At 42.5% G+C, this 21,498-nt stretch overlaps 1 protein-coding gene across 2 annotated transcripts in view; it reads left to right on the plus strand.

Annotated features, from left to right (window-relative positions):
• The window catches only part of eml3 (EMAP like 3), a 63,710-nt gene that overhangs the window by 34,743 nt on the left and 7,469 nt on the right, over nucleotides 1-21,498 (plus strand). For both annotated transcript variants that reach the window (XM_068307632.1, XM_068307633.1), the window contains 11 exons: nucleotides 4,569-4,604; nucleotides 10,176-10,296; nucleotides 10,486-10,635; nucleotides 11,529-11,598; nucleotides 11,862-11,972; nucleotides 12,520-12,615; nucleotides 15,127-15,261; nucleotides 15,962-16,100; nucleotides 16,302-16,453; nucleotides 16,607-16,732; nucleotides 18,017-18,148. In XM_068307632.1, the coding sequence (XP_068163733.1) occupies nucleotides 4,569-4,604; nucleotides 10,176-10,296; nucleotides 10,486-10,635; nucleotides 11,529-11,598; nucleotides 11,862-11,972; nucleotides 12,520-12,615; nucleotides 15,127-15,261; nucleotides 15,962-16,100; nucleotides 16,302-16,453; nucleotides 16,607-16,732; nucleotides 18,017-18,148 (1,268 nt within the window). The remainder of the gene's footprint in view (nucleotides 1-4,568; nucleotides 4,605-10,175; nucleotides 10,297-10,485; nucleotides 10,636-11,528; nucleotides 11,599-11,861; nucleotides 11,973-12,519; nucleotides 12,616-15,126; nucleotides 15,262-15,961; nucleotides 16,101-16,301; nucleotides 16,454-16,606; nucleotides 16,733-18,016; nucleotides 18,149-21,498) is intronic.

Below are 21,498 nucleotides of genomic sequence, written 5' to 3' on the forward strand. Positions count from 1 at the left end.
CACAGTAGTCTGAAGGCACATACTGCCAAAAGAGGCTCGATTCATAAGCGATTTGCATGTTTGAAAGGAAGTCCACATGCAGTGTTATGATGTAGAGAGAATGTGAAGTTTGGAGCAGCTGGAGAGTGTTGGAAAACAGAAGGGGCAGGTAGCGTATGGCTTCAAAGAAACATGCAGCTGCACAAGACAACAAAAGGGTTGCACAGAACTAAGAGAAAGTAGTATATTTGGAAGGAAAGGACTGTTGTTCTATACGAAGCCCTAAACCCCCCCCCTCCACACACACACACACACACACACACACACACACACACGAAGGAAAAGCACGCTGCATCAAGTGAAGGACTATTGTTAGTTATGGAGCCCTAGAAACTCCTCCACATGAAAGCAAAGTACGATGAGTGAAAGTTCAACTAGAAGTAAACTACTTACCAAAATGTAGCTTAACAAACCAAAGGGTTTTGGAAAAGACACTCCAAAGTTAAGTTTAGCAAGGCTTCTCTTAAACATTGCAGATTAGACCAATGCCTTGAAGAATTTATGATTTATGATAGTGTGTTTGTGTCACCCCAGACCTGTTTATTCTAGTGAATGTCACAAACTTTAATTCTGGGCAAAGTACGGCTGCTTGTCATTTAATTTACACTCAGTTCAGGTGATGGGATCTGAGTCACAGTAAGTGAAGTAAGCTACTGTATTTTCAGTTCAGACGTTTTCCAGAAGTCCAGACAGTTGGCTAACTTTCTGGTGCTAGTTGGTTGCAGCTGCATGCCTATTGTTTTGTTTATAATCTAAAAATCTAAACATATTATATTCATAGAATAATCTTGCTGTCTAATTTGTTCATGACAGACTTCTTTGTAGTTAAATTTTAATCTTCTCAAGGATGTCTGTTTGTTCAATCTTGATTCATCCAATGAGTTTCTTTGAAATAAACCCAAAAGATATTCAGCTGTATTATTGTTATTATTTTTATTATTATTATTATTATTATCTCCCCACCCATATATTTGAATAAAACGCATTGATAAACATGCTTGACAGTTGGATATTTGTTCTTCTGGTTTTGTTTTTTTATGAGTCATACAGTTTATATAGTGGACAAAAAATGTTGTTTTTTAAATAAAAACCAATGAAACAACCCAAGCATAATCACTGGCTATACCTCAAAGTTATAAAAGCACAATCATTGCCCATACCCCAACCCCAACCACCCTCCCCTCACTGTACATGTTTACTGTATTTTCATTTTCGTCATGTCCAAATGATGATTTTCTATACTGCCTGTGTGTGTGTGTGTGTGTGTGTGTGTGTGTGCGTGCATGCGTGTGTGTACTGTATACGTGTGCTAGCACTTGGGAGTTAATAATTTCCCTACGGGAATTATTAATTTTTTTTTTTATTTTTTTTTTTTTATACACAAACACACACACACACACACACACAGTGAACTGCCATCACTAAAATATACATGTTCTGCATACTTCCATATTTTGCTGACATTGTTAGTTGAAGCTTTGAACCGCAGTGAACTTATTGGGATGAAAAGCTTCAATGCTTCATGGAGCTTCATTTGCCCATCACTAACTATACACAGACTTCCCAGTTAACATAATTTTAGAGTGTCATAACTGTTCCAACAATTTTCATGTTTTTGAGCAGAAAGTCTGAACAGCAGGAACGACACCGAAAACGAAAACGATTTCTGAGTCAAACTACCTGGCTAGCATGAACAGTCTGTCCAGCTATGGTTTCAGTTTGGAATGGGACAGTCAATGTAGTATCCAAAATGCTACTCGGGCATCTGACAAAAACAGGCATCTAACTACATACAGTTCTGTTCATGTAGTGAGATAACAGAACTATCACTTCTCTGAAATCTCTGGGTACTGAATAGTGCTCTGACTGGGGACTCCATTGTTCTCCTTGGGGACTTCATCGCTCACTTGGGCAATGACAGTGACACCTGGAAAGGGGTGGTTGGGATGAATGGCCTCCCCAATCTGAACACGAGTGGTCTTCTGTTGTTGGACTTCTGTGCTAGTCACAGTTTGTCCATAACGAACACCTTGTTCAACCACAGGGATGTCCATAAGTGCACATGGCACTAGGACACCCTAGGCTGAGGGTCGATGATTGACTTTGTTGTCATATCATCAGACCTCCAACCGTGTGTGTTAGACACCTGGGTGAAGAGAAGGGCAGAGCTGTCAACTGATCACCACCTGATGGTGAGCTGGATCCGCTGGCAGAGCAGGGGGACAGACAGACTCGGCAGGCCCAAACATGTTTTGAAAGTCTGTTGGGAACGTCTGGCAGAACCCTCTGTCAGTGAGATCTTCAACTCCCAACTCCGGGAGAGCTTCTCCCAGATTCGGCAGGAGGCTGGGGACATTGCGTCAGAGTGGGCCATGTTCTCCACCTCCATTGTCGAAGCGGCTGCTCGTAGCTGTGGTCTCAAGGTCTCTGGTGCCTGTCGCGGTGGTAACCCCCAAACCCGGTGGTGGACACCGGAAGTAAGGGATGCCGTCAAGCTAAAGAAAGAGTCTTATCAAATCTTGTTGAATTGTGGGACTCCAGAGGCAGCTGACAGGTACAGGCAGGCCAGGCGCACTGCAGCTCAAGTAGTCGCAGAGGCAAAAACTCAGGTCTTGGAAGAGTTCGGGGAGGCCAGCCTCGAAGAAATTCTGGCAAACCATTCGGCGCCTCAGGAAGGGAAAGCAGTGCACAACCTACACTGTTTACAGTGGAGGTGGAGAGCTGATGACCTCGACTGGGGATATTGTCAGGAGGTGGAAAGAATACTTTGAGGATCTCCTCAATCCCGCTTCCATGTCTTACACAGAGGAAGCAGAGGCTGAGGTCGCAGAGGTGGACTCGTCCATCATCCAAACTGATGTCACCGAGGTGGTTGCCAAACTCCTCGGTGGCAAAGCACTGGGGGTGGATGAGATTCGCCCTGAGTACCTTAAGTCTCTGGATGTGCAGGGACTGTCGTGGTTGACACGTCTCTGCAACATCGCATGGCAGTCGGCGACAGTACGTCTGGATTGGCAGACCGGGGCAGTGGTCCCTCTTTTCAAAAAGTGGGACCGGAGGGTGTGTTCCAACTATAGGGGGATCACACTCCTCACCCTACCGGGGAAATTCTATTCCAGAGTACTGGAGAGGAGGATTAAACCTATAGTCGAACCGCAGATTCAGGAGGAACAATGAGGTGTTCGTCCCGGTCGTGGAACACTGGACCAGCTCTTCACTCTCCATTGAGTGCTCGAGGGTTCATGGGAGTTTGCTTAACCAGCCCAAATGTGTTTGTGGATCTGGAGAAGACATTTGATCGTGTCCCTTGTGGTATCTTGTGGGGAGTGCTCCGGTAGTATGGGGTCAGGGGCCCTTTGCTGAGGGCTGTCCGGTCCCTGTATGACCGAAGCCAGAGCTTGGTTCGCATCTCCGGCAGTAAGTCAGACCTGTTCCAGGTACATATTGGACTCCGGCAGGGCTGCCCTTTACCACCAGTTCAGTTCATAATCTTTATGGACAGAATTTCTAGGCGCAGCTAGGGTCCGGAAGGAGTCGGGTTTGGGAACCAAAGGATTAAATCCCTGCTTTTTGCAGACAATGTTGTCCTGTTGGCCTCATCAAACCTGGACCTTCAGCGTGCACTAGGATGGTTTGCAGCTGAGTGTGACGCGAGTGGGATGAGGATCAGCACCTCTAAATCCGAGGCCATGGTTCTCGACCGCAAAAGGGTGGTGTGCCCTCTTCAGGTCGGTGGAGAGTCCCTGCCCCAAGTGGAGGAGTATCTTGGGGTCTTTTTCACGAGTGAGGGAAGGATGGAACGTGTGATTGACAGACGGATCGGTGCAGCTTCTGCTGTGATTTAGTCACTCTATAGGTCTGTCGTGTTGAAGAAGGAGCTGAGTTGCAAGACGAGGTTCTCGATTTACCGGTCAATCTACTTTCCTACTCTCACCTATGGTCATGAGCTTTGGGTCATGACTGAAAGAACAAGATCCTGGATACAAGCAGCTGAAATGAGTTTCCTCTGTAGAGTGGCTGGGCGCACCCTTAGAGATAGGGTGAGGAGCTCAGTCACCAGGGAGGAGCTCGGAGTAGATCCGCTGCTCCTCCGCCTCGAGCAGACCCAGCTGAGGTGGCTCGGGCATCTGTTCAGGATGCCTCCTGGACGTTTCCCTGGGGAGGTTCTCCCTACCGGGAGGAGACCTGTGGAAGACCTAGGACACGCTAGAGGGACTGTGTCTCTTGGCTGGCCTGGGAACGCCTCGGGCTCCCCCAGGAGGAGCTGGAGGAGGTGTCTGGGGAGAGGGAAGTATGGGCCTCCCTGCTGAGACTGTTGCCCCCGCGACCTGGACCCAGATAAGCGGTAGATGATGGATGGATGGATGGATATTATTATTAGTATTATTATTATTATTTTGTTGATGTTGTTATTTCAAGACAAACATGTATGTTTCTTTGTACTTTTCTGCTCTAATCCATAAAATCTGTTAGTTTTGACTTTAGTTTTGGAGAATCCTGTTATTTATGGTTTTTTCATTGTCACACAGGGTCTCCTGGGTCCAAAAGAGGAACTTACACCCAAGGTACACATGCTGTTAAGTTGCTTTCTGTCTGACGCACCGAGGCGGTTTCCTGCAGTTTAAATCTATCCAAAATGAATTTCCAAGTGGTAACTATGTTGCAGACAGCTGATTCTGTACCTTCGAGAAGAAGTCTAAAATATAATGTGATAATGTAGAGAGGATAATAAGTCTGGAAAGTTGAGGAGACCAGATCTCTGCTGAAAGACGCCATGAAGCACTTGCAGCTTGTAACTAAATATAAATCTGAGGTAGCGTTTACAGAACTTTCCTGCTGCCTTCAGATTGTCAAAAAATAATTAGATTTTACAGTTATATTTGACACGAGTGATGGATCAATCAATCAACTTTTATTTATATAGCGCTTAATCACATCTTGCTGAAGACATTTCAAAGCACTTTACAGATAGAAAGCCAACAATGCCGTCCAGAGCAAGCATACTGTAAGCGACAGTGGCGGGGAAAAACTCCCTCATTGAGGAAGAAACTCCAGGCAGGACCCAGGCTCTGGAGGGCGGTCATCCGCCTTGACCTGTCGGTTGGGAAAGAGGCACAAAGACAATGGCAGTATCGTGCAGACAAAGAGTGTGATTTGACAGTAGTAATAACTTCTAGGAGCATAGAAAGATAAAGAAAGAGAAGAAGAAGTGACAGGAGCTCCAGAGTATCTCCCTTTAACGGGAGAGACAGAAATTTACTCTCAGCTGCCTAAGCTTATAGCAGCATATCTAGTGGGGTGTGTGTTATTTGTAATTGTAGGTTCTATCAAAGAGGAGGGTTTTTAGTCTACTCTTAAATAAGCTAAGGGTGTTTGCCGCCGGACTGAGGCTGGGAGAGCGTTCCAGAGTAAAGGAGCCAGATAGCTGAAGATTCTGACTCCTGCTCTACTCGTAAAAACCCGACAGGTCACCAGAAATCCTGCATCCTCGGATCGAAGGGCCCTGGGTGGGTGATACACTTCAATAAGATCTTTAATGTAAGATGGAGCCTTACAGTGGAGAGCTTTATATGTAATCATAAGGAGTTGAATTGTATTCTATAATTAATCGGGAGCCAATGTAATGATGCTATGACAGGAGAGATGTACTCTCTCCTACCAGTTCGAGTCAGTAAGTGGACAGCTGCATTCTGAAGTAACTGCAGAGTCCCAATAGAGGAGCTAGAACAGCCCGATAATAAGGAACTGCAGTAATCTAATCTATAAGTAACAAAGGCATGAATGATTTTTTTTCTGTGTCTTTAAAGGATAAGAAATTTCTAACTTTAGCAATATTTCGCAAGTGAAAGAAGGCTGCAGGGATACAGACTTAATATGAGAATCAAAAGACAGATCTTGATCAAAAATCACTCCCAAGTTCCTGACTTCATTGGCGGAGGATAGAGCAATGCTATGTAAGTGAATTGCAATGTTAGAGAAATGATCTATAAGATGCTTCGGCCCAATAATAATAACTTCAGTTTTGTTACTGTTCAACATTAAGAAATTGTGAAGCATCAAGGATTTAATATCCCTGAGGCAGGTTTCCAATTTAATTAGCTGATCAGATTCATTTGTTTTAATTCAATCATTCATTCATTCATTCATTTTCATGTACCGCCGCTTTATCACTGGGAGCTGGAGCCTATCCCAGCCGGCATAGGGCGTGAGACGGGGGACACTCCGGGCACGATGCCAGTGCACAGCGGAGCCACACACAAAGACATACAAACAAGCACACACACACTCACTCCTACGGGCAATTTTGGGACCGACCAATCAACCTGAAGTGCAGGCTTTTGGAGGTGGGAGGAAGCCGGAGAACCCGGCGAGAACCCACGCGGACATGCAGAGAGCATGCGAACTCCGCACAGACAGGGACTCGAACCCAAAGCTGCCTTGTTGTGAGTCGACAGCGCTAACCACTGCGCCACCGTGCCACCCCATTTGTTTTAATTGATAAATATAATTGAGTATTGTCAGCATAAAAATGAAAATTAATGTTATGTTTCCTTATAATATATCCCAATGATAACATATACAGATTAAACAGAATTGGTCCCAGAACAGATCCTTGAAGTACTCCACAGGTGAGAGTCTCTCGATCTGAAGATTTATTATTGACATAGACAAACTGAAAGTGGTCAGATAGATATGACCTAAACCAGTCTAGTGCTGAGTTTTTAATCCAAACTTCCTCTTCCAATCTCCTTAAAAGAATATGATGGTCAACAGTATCAAATGCTGCACTCAGGTCTAATAAGACTAGAACAGACAGAAGACCTCTGACGCTGTTAAAAGGTCATTTGTGATGGATGTTGTTCAAAGGTTTCTGGATATTACACAAACCTTTTCTTTAGGAGAAAATAATATGTATTAAAAATCGTATACGGTAGTAAATGTATATTAAAATGAATATCTTCGTTATTTTATCTTTTACCATAACTTACTTCAACATGAATGAATGAAGAATTCACATCTGCATATGTTTTCAATAACATGTGGTTAAAACACGACAGTATTCATCCCTAAAGGTTTAAGATAAAATCATATGTTGCCTGGATTTTTGGTTAATTAAATACCCAGTAAATACAGTGGTACCTCTACTTACGAAATTAATTGGTTCTGGAAGAAATTTAGTAGAAAACTTTGTAAGTAGAGATGCGTTTTCCATGCAAATGCCAATTAGATTATTACATAATAAATGAGAGTTGTGCAAAATGTAGAAAACAAAGAATAGAGCAAAGAATAAAAATGATGGTCATTTACCTTTTAACTGCTGTCGTCATTGCTTTTTACCCTCTTTGGGTCATGCGCTCTTGCCTCATCATAACAAACTTCTTCTTCTTTCCTTTCGGCTTTTCCCTTCAGGGGTCGCCACAGCTAATCAGTTGCCTCCATCTAACCCTGTCTTCTGCATCCTCTTCTCTCATACCAACTACCTTCATGTCCTCTTTCACTACATCATAAACCTCCTCTTTGGTCTTCCTCTAGGCCTCTTGCCTAGCAGTTCAAAACTCAGCATCCTTCTATCAATATATCAGTATCTCTCCTCTGGACATGTCCAAACCATCTCAGTCTGGCCTCTCTGAGTTTCTCTCCAAAACCTCTAACATGTGCTGTCCGTCTGATGTACTCATTCCTGATCCTATCCTTCATGGTCACTCCCAGAGAGAACCTCAGCATCTTCATCTCCGCTACCTCCAGCTCTGTCTCCTGTCTTTTCCTCAGTGACACTGTCTCGAGGCCAAACAACATCGCTGGTCTCTCCACAGTTTTGTACATGTTTCCTTTCAGTTTAGCTGAAACTCTTCTATCACACATCACACCTGTCACTTTTCTCCACCCGTTCCATCCTACCTGTACACGCTTCTTCACTTCTTTTCCACACTCTCCATTGCTCTGAACTGTTGACCCTAACTACTTAAAATCCTCCACCTTCTTGAACACTTCTCCTTGTAACTTCACTCTTCCACTTGGGTCCCTCTCATTCACACACATGTACTCTGTCCTACTGCAGCTAACCTTCACTCCTCTCCTTTCCAGGACAAACCTCCACCTCTCTAGCTTCTCTTCCACCTGTTCTCTGCTCTCACTGCAGATCACAATGTCATCTGCAAACATCATAGTCCATGGAGATTACTGTCTAAACTAGTCTGTCAGGTGGTCCATCACCATAGCAAACAAGAAGGGGCTCAGAGCTGATTCCTGATGTAGTCCCACCTCCACCTTGGACTCCTCTGTCACACCTATGGGACACCTCACCACTGTCTTACAGTCCTCAGTCCTGCACCGTTCTAACATACTTCTCTGCCACTCCAGACTTCCTCATACAATACCACAGTTCCTTTCTGGGCACCCTGTCATAAGCTTTCTCCAGATCTACAAAAACACAATGCAGCTCCCTCTGACCTTCTCTGTACTTCTCTATCAACATCCTCAAAGCAAGTACTACATCTGTAGTACTCTTTTTTGGCATGAAACCATACTGCTGCTCACAAATGCTCACTTCTGCCCTTAGTCTAGCTTCCACTACTCTTTCCCATAACTTCACCCTCACACAAGATGTAGTCTACCTGTGTGCTCCTACCTCCACTCTTATATGTCACCCTCTTCTTCCTCTTCTGGAAGAAAGTATTCACTGTAGCCATTTCCATCCTTTTTGCAAAGTCAACTACCATCTGTCCTTCTGCGTTCCTCTTCTGGATACTAAACCTGCCCATCACCTCCTCATCACCTCTGTTTCCTGCACCAACATGTCCATTGAAGTCTGCACCAACGACAACTCTCTTCTAGGTATGCTGTGCATCACTTCATCAAAGTCCAACCAGAATTTCTCCTTCTCTTCCAGCTCATATCCTACCTGTGGAGTATACCCACTAACAACGTTGAACATCACACCTCCAATTTCTAGCTTCAGACTCATCACTCTATCTGACACTCTTTTGACCTCCAGGACATTCCTAACAAATTCCTCATTCAAGATAACTCCTACTCCATTTCTTTTCCTATCTACACCATGATAGAAAAACTTGAACCCTGCTCCTAAACTTCTAACCTTTCCACTTGCTCTCCTGGACACACAGTGTCTGTCTTCCTCCTCTGCATCATGTCAACCAACTCTCTACCTTTTCCTGTAATAGTTCCAACATTTAACATCCCTACTCTCAGTCCTATACTCTTGGCATTCCTCTTCTTACAAACACACTTTCCTCCTCTCCTTCTTCGACCAACAGTAATCCAATTTCCACCGGCACCCTGTAGGTGGTTAGCACCAATGGCGGTCGTTGTTGACCCGGGCCTCGACCAATTCGGTATGGGAGTCATAGGTTTGATTCGAGTGTTTGATTTGGCAAAAGTTTTATGCCGGATGCCCTTCCTGACGCAACCCTCTGTATTTATCCAGGCTTGGAACTGCACGGTAAGACATTGGCTTGTTGTGCTTCACCATGCCGAACAAGAGAGTGAATTCCAGTTCTCCTTTTTAACTTCTCCAACCACCCATGCAATGCCTTAAACTCCTTAAACTTCCTCTTGGTTTAATAACGTGGCGATTGTAGATGCATTATGGCCATATTCTTTGGTGAGATCAACCAAATGCATCCCTTTTTCATGCCTTTCCATTATCTCTTGCTTTGTTTTCTTTTCCTCTTTTCTCCATCACTTATTTGGGGTCCATAGCGAATACTCAAAAATATATTTGCGTATAACTATCAGAACACGTCATGGGTCAAGGGCCGAATGACGAATACGCTGCATAGACACCTATCTAGCTACATATAGAGGTCTCTCTTAGCCAATGGGATGCCAGGAAGATGCTAGGTAATAGCCAATGGCAGAGCAGCTATAAGAATGGTGAGTTCAGGAACCTTTGGGAACTGCGGGTAGCAGCCCATACTGTATTTTTACCTTTCGTAACTAGAACTTTCTTTCATAACTAGAGGCAATATTTACCTGTTTCGTAAGTGGAAAATGTCATATGTGGAGACATTCGTAAGTAGAGGTACCAGTGTATGTTAAAGCTAACAACATAGAACAATTGTAAATTCATTGTACGACTTCTACAACATTCCACCTTTGCCATGTTTATCTTCCAGGACAGTCAATCAAAATGTTCATTCGCGGCCGGCCGATCACCATGTACATCCCCTCGAACATCCAGAACTATGAAGATCTGAAGATGGAGCTCCCGTCTGAGAGACTGGAGCTGGACTGGGTGTATCCTTCCAGAATGCCATTGCAGTGGTTTTGGTCTTTTGTTTGTGTTATTATGAGGATTATATTATACTCTGGCAATGCTGACTCAGCTGTGTGCAGAACCCACCGTGAAATTCCATGTTTACATGGTGGTTAGTTGTGCAGTGTTCAGCTTGTTGAATTGAAATCACCTTGATCCTGTTACACCAGCTATGGCTACCGGGGACGGGACTGCCGGGCCAACCTGTACTTCCTCCCAACGGGCGAGGCCGTGTACTTCATTGCCTGTGTTATTGTGCTTTACCACATCAACAACCGCACACAACGGCACTATCGCAAACACACAGACTGTGTCCGCTGGTCAGTGGAACACAATTTCTATCAAATGCATTCATAGATCAGATGAAATCTTAAGGTTTATAAAATGCAGTTACTCTCTGACTGAGATAAGGACAGCAGAGCTGTTCTTTTGTAGCCTAAAGACCAGCAGTAGCAGCTTATCTCACGCTGTTCTAATTCAAAAGTTAACTACAAAAAATAAAAAGAAAGAAAATAGTATGATTTGATTTGTTATTGCTATATTTAAAAATTGATCAAATTATACTATGCTATGCTAGAAAAAAGAGCTGAAGTGCAGACGGCTAACTCACTAGTTCAATTTCAAAGGATTACATGTTCACATAAACAAAGCATGACAGTCATGATGGCACCTATTGGTGAAACCCCAAATACTCTTAAAAATAAATTTTGATAGTTTGACTATTTGCACCATCATTGTGAATAAATTGCAGGGAAGAATTCATGCTCAGTTTGCTCCGTTAACATAATCCACACGCTCATAAAACAATGGCATCCCCTACTAATATTTGTGGTATAATGAAAGAGGTTTTTTAGATGAGGTCATGTCCCTAGTTTTAAACAAACATGATACAAAAATACATTTTGTGTGCATATGCAAAATTTTGAATATTTTATGGAACTCCTGCAAAAACTGATGCATTTTTATTTTTGCTGTATGAATTTAAACTGTGGGGACATATTGGTTTTATTTCCATGTTCGAATTTGTGTCCTAAAGTGGGGACTTTACAATTGATAAGAACTAACTGTTTTTGAAGACAGCTTCAGGTTTACATTTGAGGAAGTTCAGTTTTTGCTCCTGTAGTTTAATTTTTTAGCCTTGTTTTAGCCTTGTTTAACTTTGTAAACTGCTTACTTTTCATTTAATTAATTATTATTTGTGTTCCCCATACAGTCTTACCATCCATCCTGATAAGGTGCGAGTGGCATCTGGCCAGACATCAGGGGTGGATAAAGATGGCAAGGTGAATACTGCTGCGAAACCAGCTCACACACTTTGATTCTCTGTATACTAATCAATAATTAGGCCACTATACCTTCATACAGAAAGTTATAATTAATTTCTGTCAAACTACAGCAGTTGTCACTGAATCTTAATGTATCCTCTGGTAATATTTTCTTGATGATGATTCTTGTAACGACAAGTCACTAAACCCAGTCATTAGAAATATGTTAACTATCTGGTGAGGTTTTTGCGTCTGTGTGTGTGTATATGTGTGTGTGTTAGCCTCAACATCCTTGTGTCTACATCTGGGACTCCACCACCCTGGTCACCCTGCAGCAGATTGGCCTTGGAACTTTCCAGAAGGGAGTGGGATCAGTTGCATTTTCCTATGCTGTGAGTTTATTATAATACTTTCGCAGATATTGGGTCCCTAAACACCAATGCAATGGCGTGAGTCAAATAAAGTTCAGCCTCTCATGCTGAGTCTGTCTGCTTCAATTTATAATTTATTTGTGAATGTGACCTTCCCTATGTCAAGGGACATGTCATCACAGTTTATCTGCAAAATACACTCTGATTTCAGATTTTTAGATGCAAACTCCTTTTGGCGATACACAACGACGGCCGCTACAGTGTTGGCACCACAGCGTCCAAACTGTGAAGCTTAACGCTTCTTGTACATGTTAAAAAAATGTTATACTTCTCATTTTATGGTAGGCTTTACTTTGCAGGAAAGGGTTTAGTGTTATTTACGGAACCTTGAGATATGAAGAGAATGAATTAGAGTTGAAGCATAATTCATGATGACAACAGTATTTGAGTTTTTTTAAAAAATGGAGATGTGACCTTGACATGAGTGAAGGAATAAGTAGTGGGTAAGTTTCGATTGTGCTAGATTTACTAATGAATTTAATTAAGATTATTGTTGTTAATTTTCCAGGATTCTGGAGCCTTCCTCTGTGTGATCGATGACTCTAATGAACACATGCTGTCAGTATGGGAATGCAAAAAGGGGACCAAGCATGCAGAGATCAAGGTAAAGGAAACCCAAAGTCAGAATTGGTGTTAAGGTGTGAAACAAGCTCAATGACTGTGAAATCTTTATATTTAAATTCATAAAGCAACTTTTGAAACAAAAGATTTGTCAACACTCCCGATTATACGTACCTATGTAAAAATACTGAATTATTTCCACAGTAATGAAAGTAAGAAAGTACTCAAACTGCACAAACATCCACCAATGCTATCATTGCTGAAACGTAAGCAATTATGAAATACTTTCCAGGCTAATCTAATCTACCTAATCTAATTTTGTCTAATCAAAATCCTGTAACAATTGATTAAAAGCAGGCCTCTGACAGAGGACATCGGTATGCTTGTGAGTGTTTATTCCATTTTGTATCAACGTGAGGACATGATTTTTCTATCTTTACACCAGGATATAGCATACAGTATGGTGATATACACCTATAACAGAATGGCACCTCCATATACTGTGTATATATGGAGGTGACACCTGTCACTAGGTCTAGGTTTTTTGGGTTGATTAAGTTTTGGCCAAGCCAATATGAGGAAAGCATATTAAACTCATATTTTCAAGACATTTATGAAATTGTTGGTCACTTTATGAGACCAAGAGAAGTCGTTGGACTGCAGAAAGTTGGGCGAGGTGACAGGAACGCAGCAGATATCCAGCGGGGTGAATGCTCAGTGTGTGGATGCTTTTATAGCAGAGGTCTGTCCACAGAAACCTTTAGGGGGAGGGTTGGTGGTTTCACCGTAGGCTCTCAGTTATGTTTTCATGGGCTTTTACCCAAAAATGTCCTGACTTCCCTTAGAGGAATTTCAGCTTAGCTTTCATGGCGATAGTATTAATATTTTATGCAGTTGAGTTTCATCTGGTTGTGTGAATTTTATCTTGTTCTCTGACGCTGCAGTGGGTGGATATTGGTTGCTTTAGGATTTTGTATACAGACTTCAATGCGGGGTCCTACATGTGCGGGACGGCTGCTGACTGCTGGACAGGCCAACACTAACAGTTCATCCAGCGTGAACAATGGAATGATGCTACTGTGGAAGAGTCCATATGCCACGCCACAGTCATCAATGGAACTTCAATCAATCACCGTACACTTCATGTGCTGTATTTACCGAGTGTAGACCTGACATTGGTGTATGTCTTTTTTGTTGAGTCAGCAAAATATCCTTAATCCTCTGGTTGGATCAATAATAATAATAATGATAATAATGATGAATTCAGGTTAGTCCAGGAATTCAGAAGCCCAGAAATCCCATAACAAAAGAAATTATTTTCATTCTTTCTTAGGATGAAATCTTCATTGTATCCTCTTACAACCGTTTTTCTGTTGATAATCTCATCACGCAGAGCGTTTGAACGTTGTTGATCTACATTTCACATAATTTTCCATGTAATCAGCTGTTGCAGCTTTAATCTGCTGAGCTGATCAAGAGCAATGAGTACTTTACACATTTATATGTTTCATATGGCGATCCATAATAATGATCCACTGTCGTTTCACACCTTGCTGGATGAATTAATGAAATTGATTTGTGTTTTTTAAGCAAAAGATGATTAATATCCCCCATTGTGATGTTTAGTGCAGCGAGTGTAATTGGCTGCAGATTGTTCCTCAGAGATGGTGCTGCTGACTGAAGTGGTAATGTTCAATGGATGTATGTGGCTGTCAGGAACAGCTGTTAGATCTGGCAGTACCAGGAAAAGAGATCAAGAATGTGGGTGATTTTAAGTACAGTACTTGCGGTCAACAGTCCATAGCAATGGAGAGTGTGGAATAGAGGTGAAGAAGCATGTACCGGCAGGATGGAACAGGTTGAGAAAAGTGTCAGATGTGTTGTGTGATAGAAGAGTTTCAGCTAAAGTGAAAGGAAAGGTGTACAAAACTGTGGCGAGACCAGCGATGTTGTTTGGCCTAGAGACAGTGTCACTGAGGAAAAGACAGGAGACAGAGCTGGAGGTAGCAGACATGAAGATGCTGAGGTTCTCTTTGGGAGTGACCAGGATGGATAGGATCAGGCATTGAGTACATCAGAGGGAAAGCACATGTTAGAGGTTTTGGCGATAAAGTCAGAGAGGCCAGACTGAGATGGTTTGGACATGTCCAGAGGAGAGATAGTGAATATATTGGTAGAAGGATGCTGAGTTTTGAACTGCCAGGCAGGAGGCCTAGAGGAAGACCAAAAAGGAGGTTTATGGATGTAGTGAAAGAGGACATGAAGGAAGTTGGTGTGAGAGAAGAGGATGCAGAAGACAGGATTAGATGGATGCAACTAATTCGCTGTGGCGACCCCTGAAGGGAAAAGCCAACAGGGGAAGAAGGAGAAGAAGAAGAATCAATAAATCTTCCTTATTGTGAAACTTCTGGCATGCATCACATATTTCTTCATTAAATATTCATTTTAACTGCCTTCTTTTTCCACAGACTTTGCTTTCACTTTCCTGACTGGACAGTTTTCATTTTACATTATAAATGTTTTTGTGTTTTTTGTGTGTGTTATTGGACTCCAGAGCACCAACGAGGCTGTGTTCGCTGCAGAGTTTAACCCTGTGGACAGCAACAACATCATCACCTGTGGTAAATCCCACGTCTACTTCTGGACGCTCAGTATGGGACAGTTCACCAAGAAACAAGGCATCTTTGGAGTAAGACAGACTCAACTTTATTCCAAGTTTCCAGCTTCTTTAGTCGAAGGCCAAACAGAAATTAGGTGCTGACATGAATAAAACATGAAGTAGGTTCAAGGCATTCAGTAGCGCAGCCTGAGTTAACTACCTGTAACTTACTGACACAAGTTAATTAAAGACAGCATTTTGATCTCCATTGCAGCTTTGTTATTTGAGAGAACAGATGTATTTATACTAGATGCACATTGAAAGGCTAGCAAGCTGCATAAAGGTACATTTACAGTTAGGTTTTCGGTTGATTGCTGACAGGAAGAGGCTGTTTGTCCGTTACTCTTTAGACGCTTCATGTCCTCATCAGACACCGTTTGTGAGGCATGATTTCTAAAGAGGGGGGTGTTGTGCTGCAAAGTGTTGGGTTGATTTCACCACCCTCTCCAGTGCTTTGTGGTCAGTCTGGGTGTGGTTATTCTCTTGCAGACATTCTAACTTCATGAAGACCCAGATGGGGTCACAACTTGTCTGTGTTGATTTTGTGGGACCAATTTTGCAGGAATTTGCTTTCTCCAGCGTAGAAATATTTACAATCCAGAATATTTTTAGGTGTAAATATGATTCAAAGTTAATTTGAATAAATGAGCTTTATTATTAAACACATTTATTTTTGAAACATTGAATGAATAAAAATCTTATCCTTAATTGTTTTTCCTTTTTCTTGCAGAAATACAAGAAGCCCAAGTTTATCCTTTGCTTTCTCTTCAGTCTGACTGGAGAAGTTCTGACTGGAGACTCTGAAGGAAACATTCTGACTTGGGGGAAATCAGCTGCTGATGTCAAAACGCTTGGTAAAGGAGCAAAAGGTCAGTGCCGTTGATCAGAATACACTATTGAAGAACAAGAAATGAGCAATTTGTTTTTATTATTTATGGATTTCTTATGTTTCCTGCCCTGATTAAATTTTTTCTTTCCTTTTTCTTCAGTTGCCCTACACAAAACATCCTCTGTGAGCCTTACATGTCTCCACATGGACTGATAAATGGCTTTGCTCTTTCATTTTGCAGAGACGTTACAGATAATGCGACAGACCAAAGCCCACGAGGGCAGCGTGTTCACCCTGTGCGCCCTGCAGGGTGGTGCTCTGCTCAGCGGAGGAGGCAAAGATCGTAAGATCATCCGCTGGAGTGCTGACCTGGCACCTGAAAGAGAGTGTGAGGTGAACCGCAGAGTGTGTGTGTGTGTGTGTGTTTGTGTTTGCGTGTGTCTGTGTGTGTCTGTGCGTGTGTGTGGTTGTGTGTTTACACATTCTGTATATATAGAAGCTATATACAAATAAAATGCATTGTTTTTAATGTGATTATATGTCCAGATTCCAGAAATATATGGAGCGGTCCGTACCATCGCAGTTGTGAACGATGAGGAACTATTAGTTGGTACGACCCGTAATGCTATCCTGAGAGGCGCGTTCTCAGATGGATTTGTGGCCATAGTGCAGGTGTGTAGATGTCAGTTTGTGTTGTGTATTTTTTTACATCCATTACTATTTTAGAATCTGCTATTGCTGAATTAAGTTATTTCTCTATAAAAATGGAACAGCAATAAAAACATAAAAACAACATCCGGCAAACTGTCCATTAATAGAAGAGTCTTTGTCTTCCAGCAAACGTCTTTCAAAGAAAAATTGTTTGTGCTAATAAAGATAATGTGCAATAATTATCTTTTCTTGCATCATGCCATTGATTTCATGCAACACATTATTGATTACATAATTTATCAACATCTGTCCCTGTTAATATGGAATGAGGGGCGGCATGGTAGCGCAGTGGGTAGCGTACCGCACAGCAAGGCGGTTCCGGGTTCGAAGCCCTCTCTGTATGGAGATTGCATGTTCTCCCCGTGTTTGCGTGGCTTGTCTCCAGGTTCTCCGACTTCCTCCCACCTCCAAAAACATTTGCTTCCGGTTAATTGGCCATTCCAAATTGCCCGTAGTGTGTGAGTGTGCGCATGTTTGTCTGTCTCTGTGTGGCACCGCAGTGCACTGTTTCCCCACCTAACGCCCCAAGACAGCTGGGATAGGCTAAGCTCCCCACGATCCGCTACATCAAATAAAGGCAGTTCGCAAGATGAATGAATGAATATGGAATAAACAGTAATAGGCGTGAACAGTATGATAGATCATCTCCACAAGATATCTCCTTTTCCTGCAATCATGAAGTGATCTATCTCAAAATATAATAAAATATAATAAATATATATAATAAATATAATACAAAATAGAATAATCCTTTATTTATTCATACTCTTTTATTTATTCCATTATATATTAGAAAGTACTCATTTTCAGACACAAAAATAATCTGGATGGATAAACATCAGTACTGGAAAAAAAAGGAGAAGATACAAAATATGTGGTTTTGATTTTGCGATTAGCTATTTACATAAATAGAAATATTAAATAAAACTTATTGACAATTAAATAATATATATTTTTGTAAGTTTAATCTTCTCTGAAAGCTATGGAAAAATGCCACTTTAAAAAACAAAAGTTCATAATCCTGCTTTTGGATTTGAACAACATCCATAGATATATTTTCAGGGTAGTGCTTTAGCCTCCCTAACAGTGGAGTATCGTCTGCCTCAAATCAAGACTCTTGATTGTAATTTAATGACTTGTTCCTGGTAGGACATAAAACTGGAAACTTCAGTTGACTTTCCACAGAGCTAGATCCAAATTGACTTGTTAACCCATTGTGTTTGTCCCAATGTCTGTCTGTCTCAGGGCCATGTGGATGAAATGTGGGGGCTGGCGACACACCCCGATCAAAACATCTTTCTCACCTGTGCTCATGATAGACAGGTGTGTTTATGGAACACAGAGGAACACAAGCTGGACTGGTGCATCACCCTGGAGGTAAGATGTGTATGCAATGAATTTATAATGCCGATTGCACTTCAAAATGTTGCAATGCCAAACATTGAGATCATTTATGTAATTATCTCAATTTTATTTGTCATAAACTCAAATGAAATCAGTACACAACTGGTAAATATCATATTTTACCTTTTTTAACTTCATTAATTTTGGGAAATATATGCTTAATCTAAATTTCGTGCCAACCACACATGTAAACAAGTTCCTCAGTTTAACCAATGCACTAGTTGCATGATTTGTTAAATTAAATTTTTACAGCCCAAATTCACAAGTACCAGTTTGCTTGTGAGACCATTACAGAGTAACACCCAGTATCTTTAGGCTAATGGTTCTTAACCCGGGTTCGATCAAACCCTATGGGTTCGGTGAGTCGGTCTCAGGGGTTCGGCAGAGACAGCACGATGTGTCGGGTGTTTTTGCCGAACATACACGAATCACTGTATACGTTTGACACATCGTGTCAATTCCTGGTGACAAGCCCCCTTAGCCATCACTGGCTGCAGGTGATCATGCTACATCGATTAGCTTGCCTGTGCTACATTGGATTTTGCGCACTCAGTTGTTGATTTATGCCTGTCATGATGGTACGTCATCTGATTGCTTTCTTAATATTTTAATTCATAGTAACTATGATGACAAAAAAAGAAAGTCTTCTTCTTCTTTTTTTTTCGGCTTTTCCCTTCAGGGGTCGTCACAGCGAATCAGTTTCCTCCATCTAGCCCTGTCCTTTGAATCCTCTTCTCTCACACCAACTACCTTCATGTCCTCTTTCACTACATCCATAAACCTCCTCTTTGGTCTTCCTCTAGGCCTCCTGCCTGGCAGTTCAAAACTCAGCATCCTTTTACCAATATATTCACTATCTCTCATGTGCTGTCCCTCTGATGTACTCATTCCTGATCCTATCCTTCATGGTCACTCCCAGAGAGAACCTCAGCATCTTCATGTCTGCTACCTCTAGCTCTGTCTCCTGTCTTTTCCTCAGTGACACTGTCTCTAGGCCAAACAACATCGCTGGTCTCACCACAGTTTTGTACACCTTTCCTTTCATTTTAGCTGAAACTCTTTTATCACACATCACACCTGACACTTTCCTCCACCCGTTCCATCCTGCCTGTACACGCTTCTTCACCTCTTTTCCACACTCTCCATTGCTATGGACTGTTGAGCCTAAGTACTTAAAATCCTCCACCTTCTTGATCTCTTCTCCCTGTAACCTCACTCTTCCACTTGGGTCCCTCTCATTCACACACATGTACTCTGTCTTACTGCAGCTAACCTTCACTCCTCTCCTTTCCAGGACAAACCTCCACCTCTCTAGCTTCTCTTCCACCTGTTCTCTGCTCTCACTGCAGATCACAATGTCATCTGCAAACATCATAGTCCATGGAGATTACTGTCTAAACTAGTCTGTCAGGTGGTCCATCACCATAGCAAACAAGAAGGGGCTCAGAGCTGATTCCTGATGTAGTCCCACCTCCACCTTGGACTCCTCTGTCACACCTATGGGACACCTCACCACTGTCTTACAGTCCTTATACATGTCCTGCACCGCTCTAACATACTTTTCTGCCACTCGAGACTTCCTCATACAATACCACAGTTCCTCTCTGGGAACCCTGTCCTAAACTTTCTCCAGATCTACAAAAACACAATGCAGCTCCCTCTGGCCTTCTCTGTACTTCTCTATCAACATCCTCAAAGCAAATACTGCATCTGTAGTACTCTTTTTTGGCATTAAACCATACTGCTGACAAAGGCTCACTTCTGCCCTTAGTCTAGCTTCCACTACTCTCTCCCATAACTTCATTGTGTGGCTCATCAGCTTTATTCCTCTGTAGTTGCCACAACTCTGCACATCTCCCTTGTTCTTAAAAATGGGCACCAGCACACTTCTCCTCCATTCCTCAGGCATCTTCTCACTATCTAAGATCCTGTTGAACAACCCAGTCAGAAACTTTACTGCCACCTCTCCTAGACACTTCCAAACCTCTACAGATATATCATCAGGGCCGACTGCCTTTCCACTCTTCATCCTCTTCAATGCCCTCCTCACTTCATCCTGACTCATCTTTGCTACATCCTGGTCCACAACAGTCACCTCTTCTAGTCTTTGTTCTCTCTCATTTTCCACGTTCATCAACTCTTCAAAGTACTCTTTCCATCTTCCCATCACACTACTGGCACCTGTCAATAGACTTCCATCCCTATCCTTAATCACCCTAACCTGTTGCACATCCTTCCCATCTCTATCTCTCTGTCTTGCCAACCGGTATAAATCAGTCCCTCCCTCTTTACTGTCCAACCTAGCATACAAGTCATCATAAGCTTCTTGTTTGGCCTTTGCTATCTCTACCTTCACCTTACACTGCATCTCCCTGTACTCCTGTCTACTCTCCTCAGTCCTCTCAGTGTCCAACTTCCTCTTGGCTAACCTCTTTCTCTGTATACACTCCTGTACCTCCTCATTCCACCACCAAGTCTCCTTATCTACTTTCCTTCCAGATGACACACCAAGTACTCTCCTACCTGTCTCCCTGATCACATTAGCTGTAGTTGTCCAGTCATCTGGAAGCACCTCCTGACCACCCAGAACCTGTCTTAACTCCTTCCTAAAAGTCATGCAACACTCTTCCTTTTTCAGCTTCCACCGTTTCGTCTTCTGCTCTGCCTTTGCCCTCTTCATCTTCCTCCCCACCAGAGTCATCCTACACACCACCATCCGATGCTGTTTGGCTACACTCTCGCCTACCACTACTTTGCAGTCACTGATCTCTTTCAGGTTACACCGTCTACACAAGATGTAGTCTACCTGTGTGCTCCTACCGCCACTCTTATAGGTCACTCTATGTTCCTGCCTCTTCTGGAAGAAAGTATTCACTACAGCCATTTCCATCCTTTTTGCAAAGTCAACTACCATCTGTCCTTCTGCGTTCCTCTCCTGGATACCAAACCTGCCCATCACCTCCTCATCACCTCTGTTTCCTGCACCGACATGTCCATTGAAGTCTGCACCAATGACAACTCTCTCACTTCTAGGCATGCTCTGCATCACTTCATCAAAGTCCGACCAGAATTTCTCCTTCTCCTCCAGCTCACATCCTACCTGTGGAGCATACCCGCTAACAACATTGAACATCACACCTTCTATTTCTAGCTTTAGACTCATCACTCTATCCGACACTCTTTTTACCTCCAGGACATTCCTAACAAACTCCTCCTTCAAGATAACTCCTACTCCATTTCTCTTCCCATCTCTACCATGATAGAACAACTTGAACCCTGCTCCTAAACTTCTAGCCTTGCTACCTTTCCACCTGGTCTCCTGT

Source organism: Antennarius striatus, chromosome 23 (genome assembly GCF_040054535.1).
Source record: "Antennarius striatus isolate MH-2024 chromosome 23, ASM4005453v1, whole genome shotgun sequence".
Lineage (NCBI taxonomy): Eukaryota > Metazoa > Chordata > Actinopteri > Lophiiformes > Antennariidae > Antennarius > Antennarius striatus.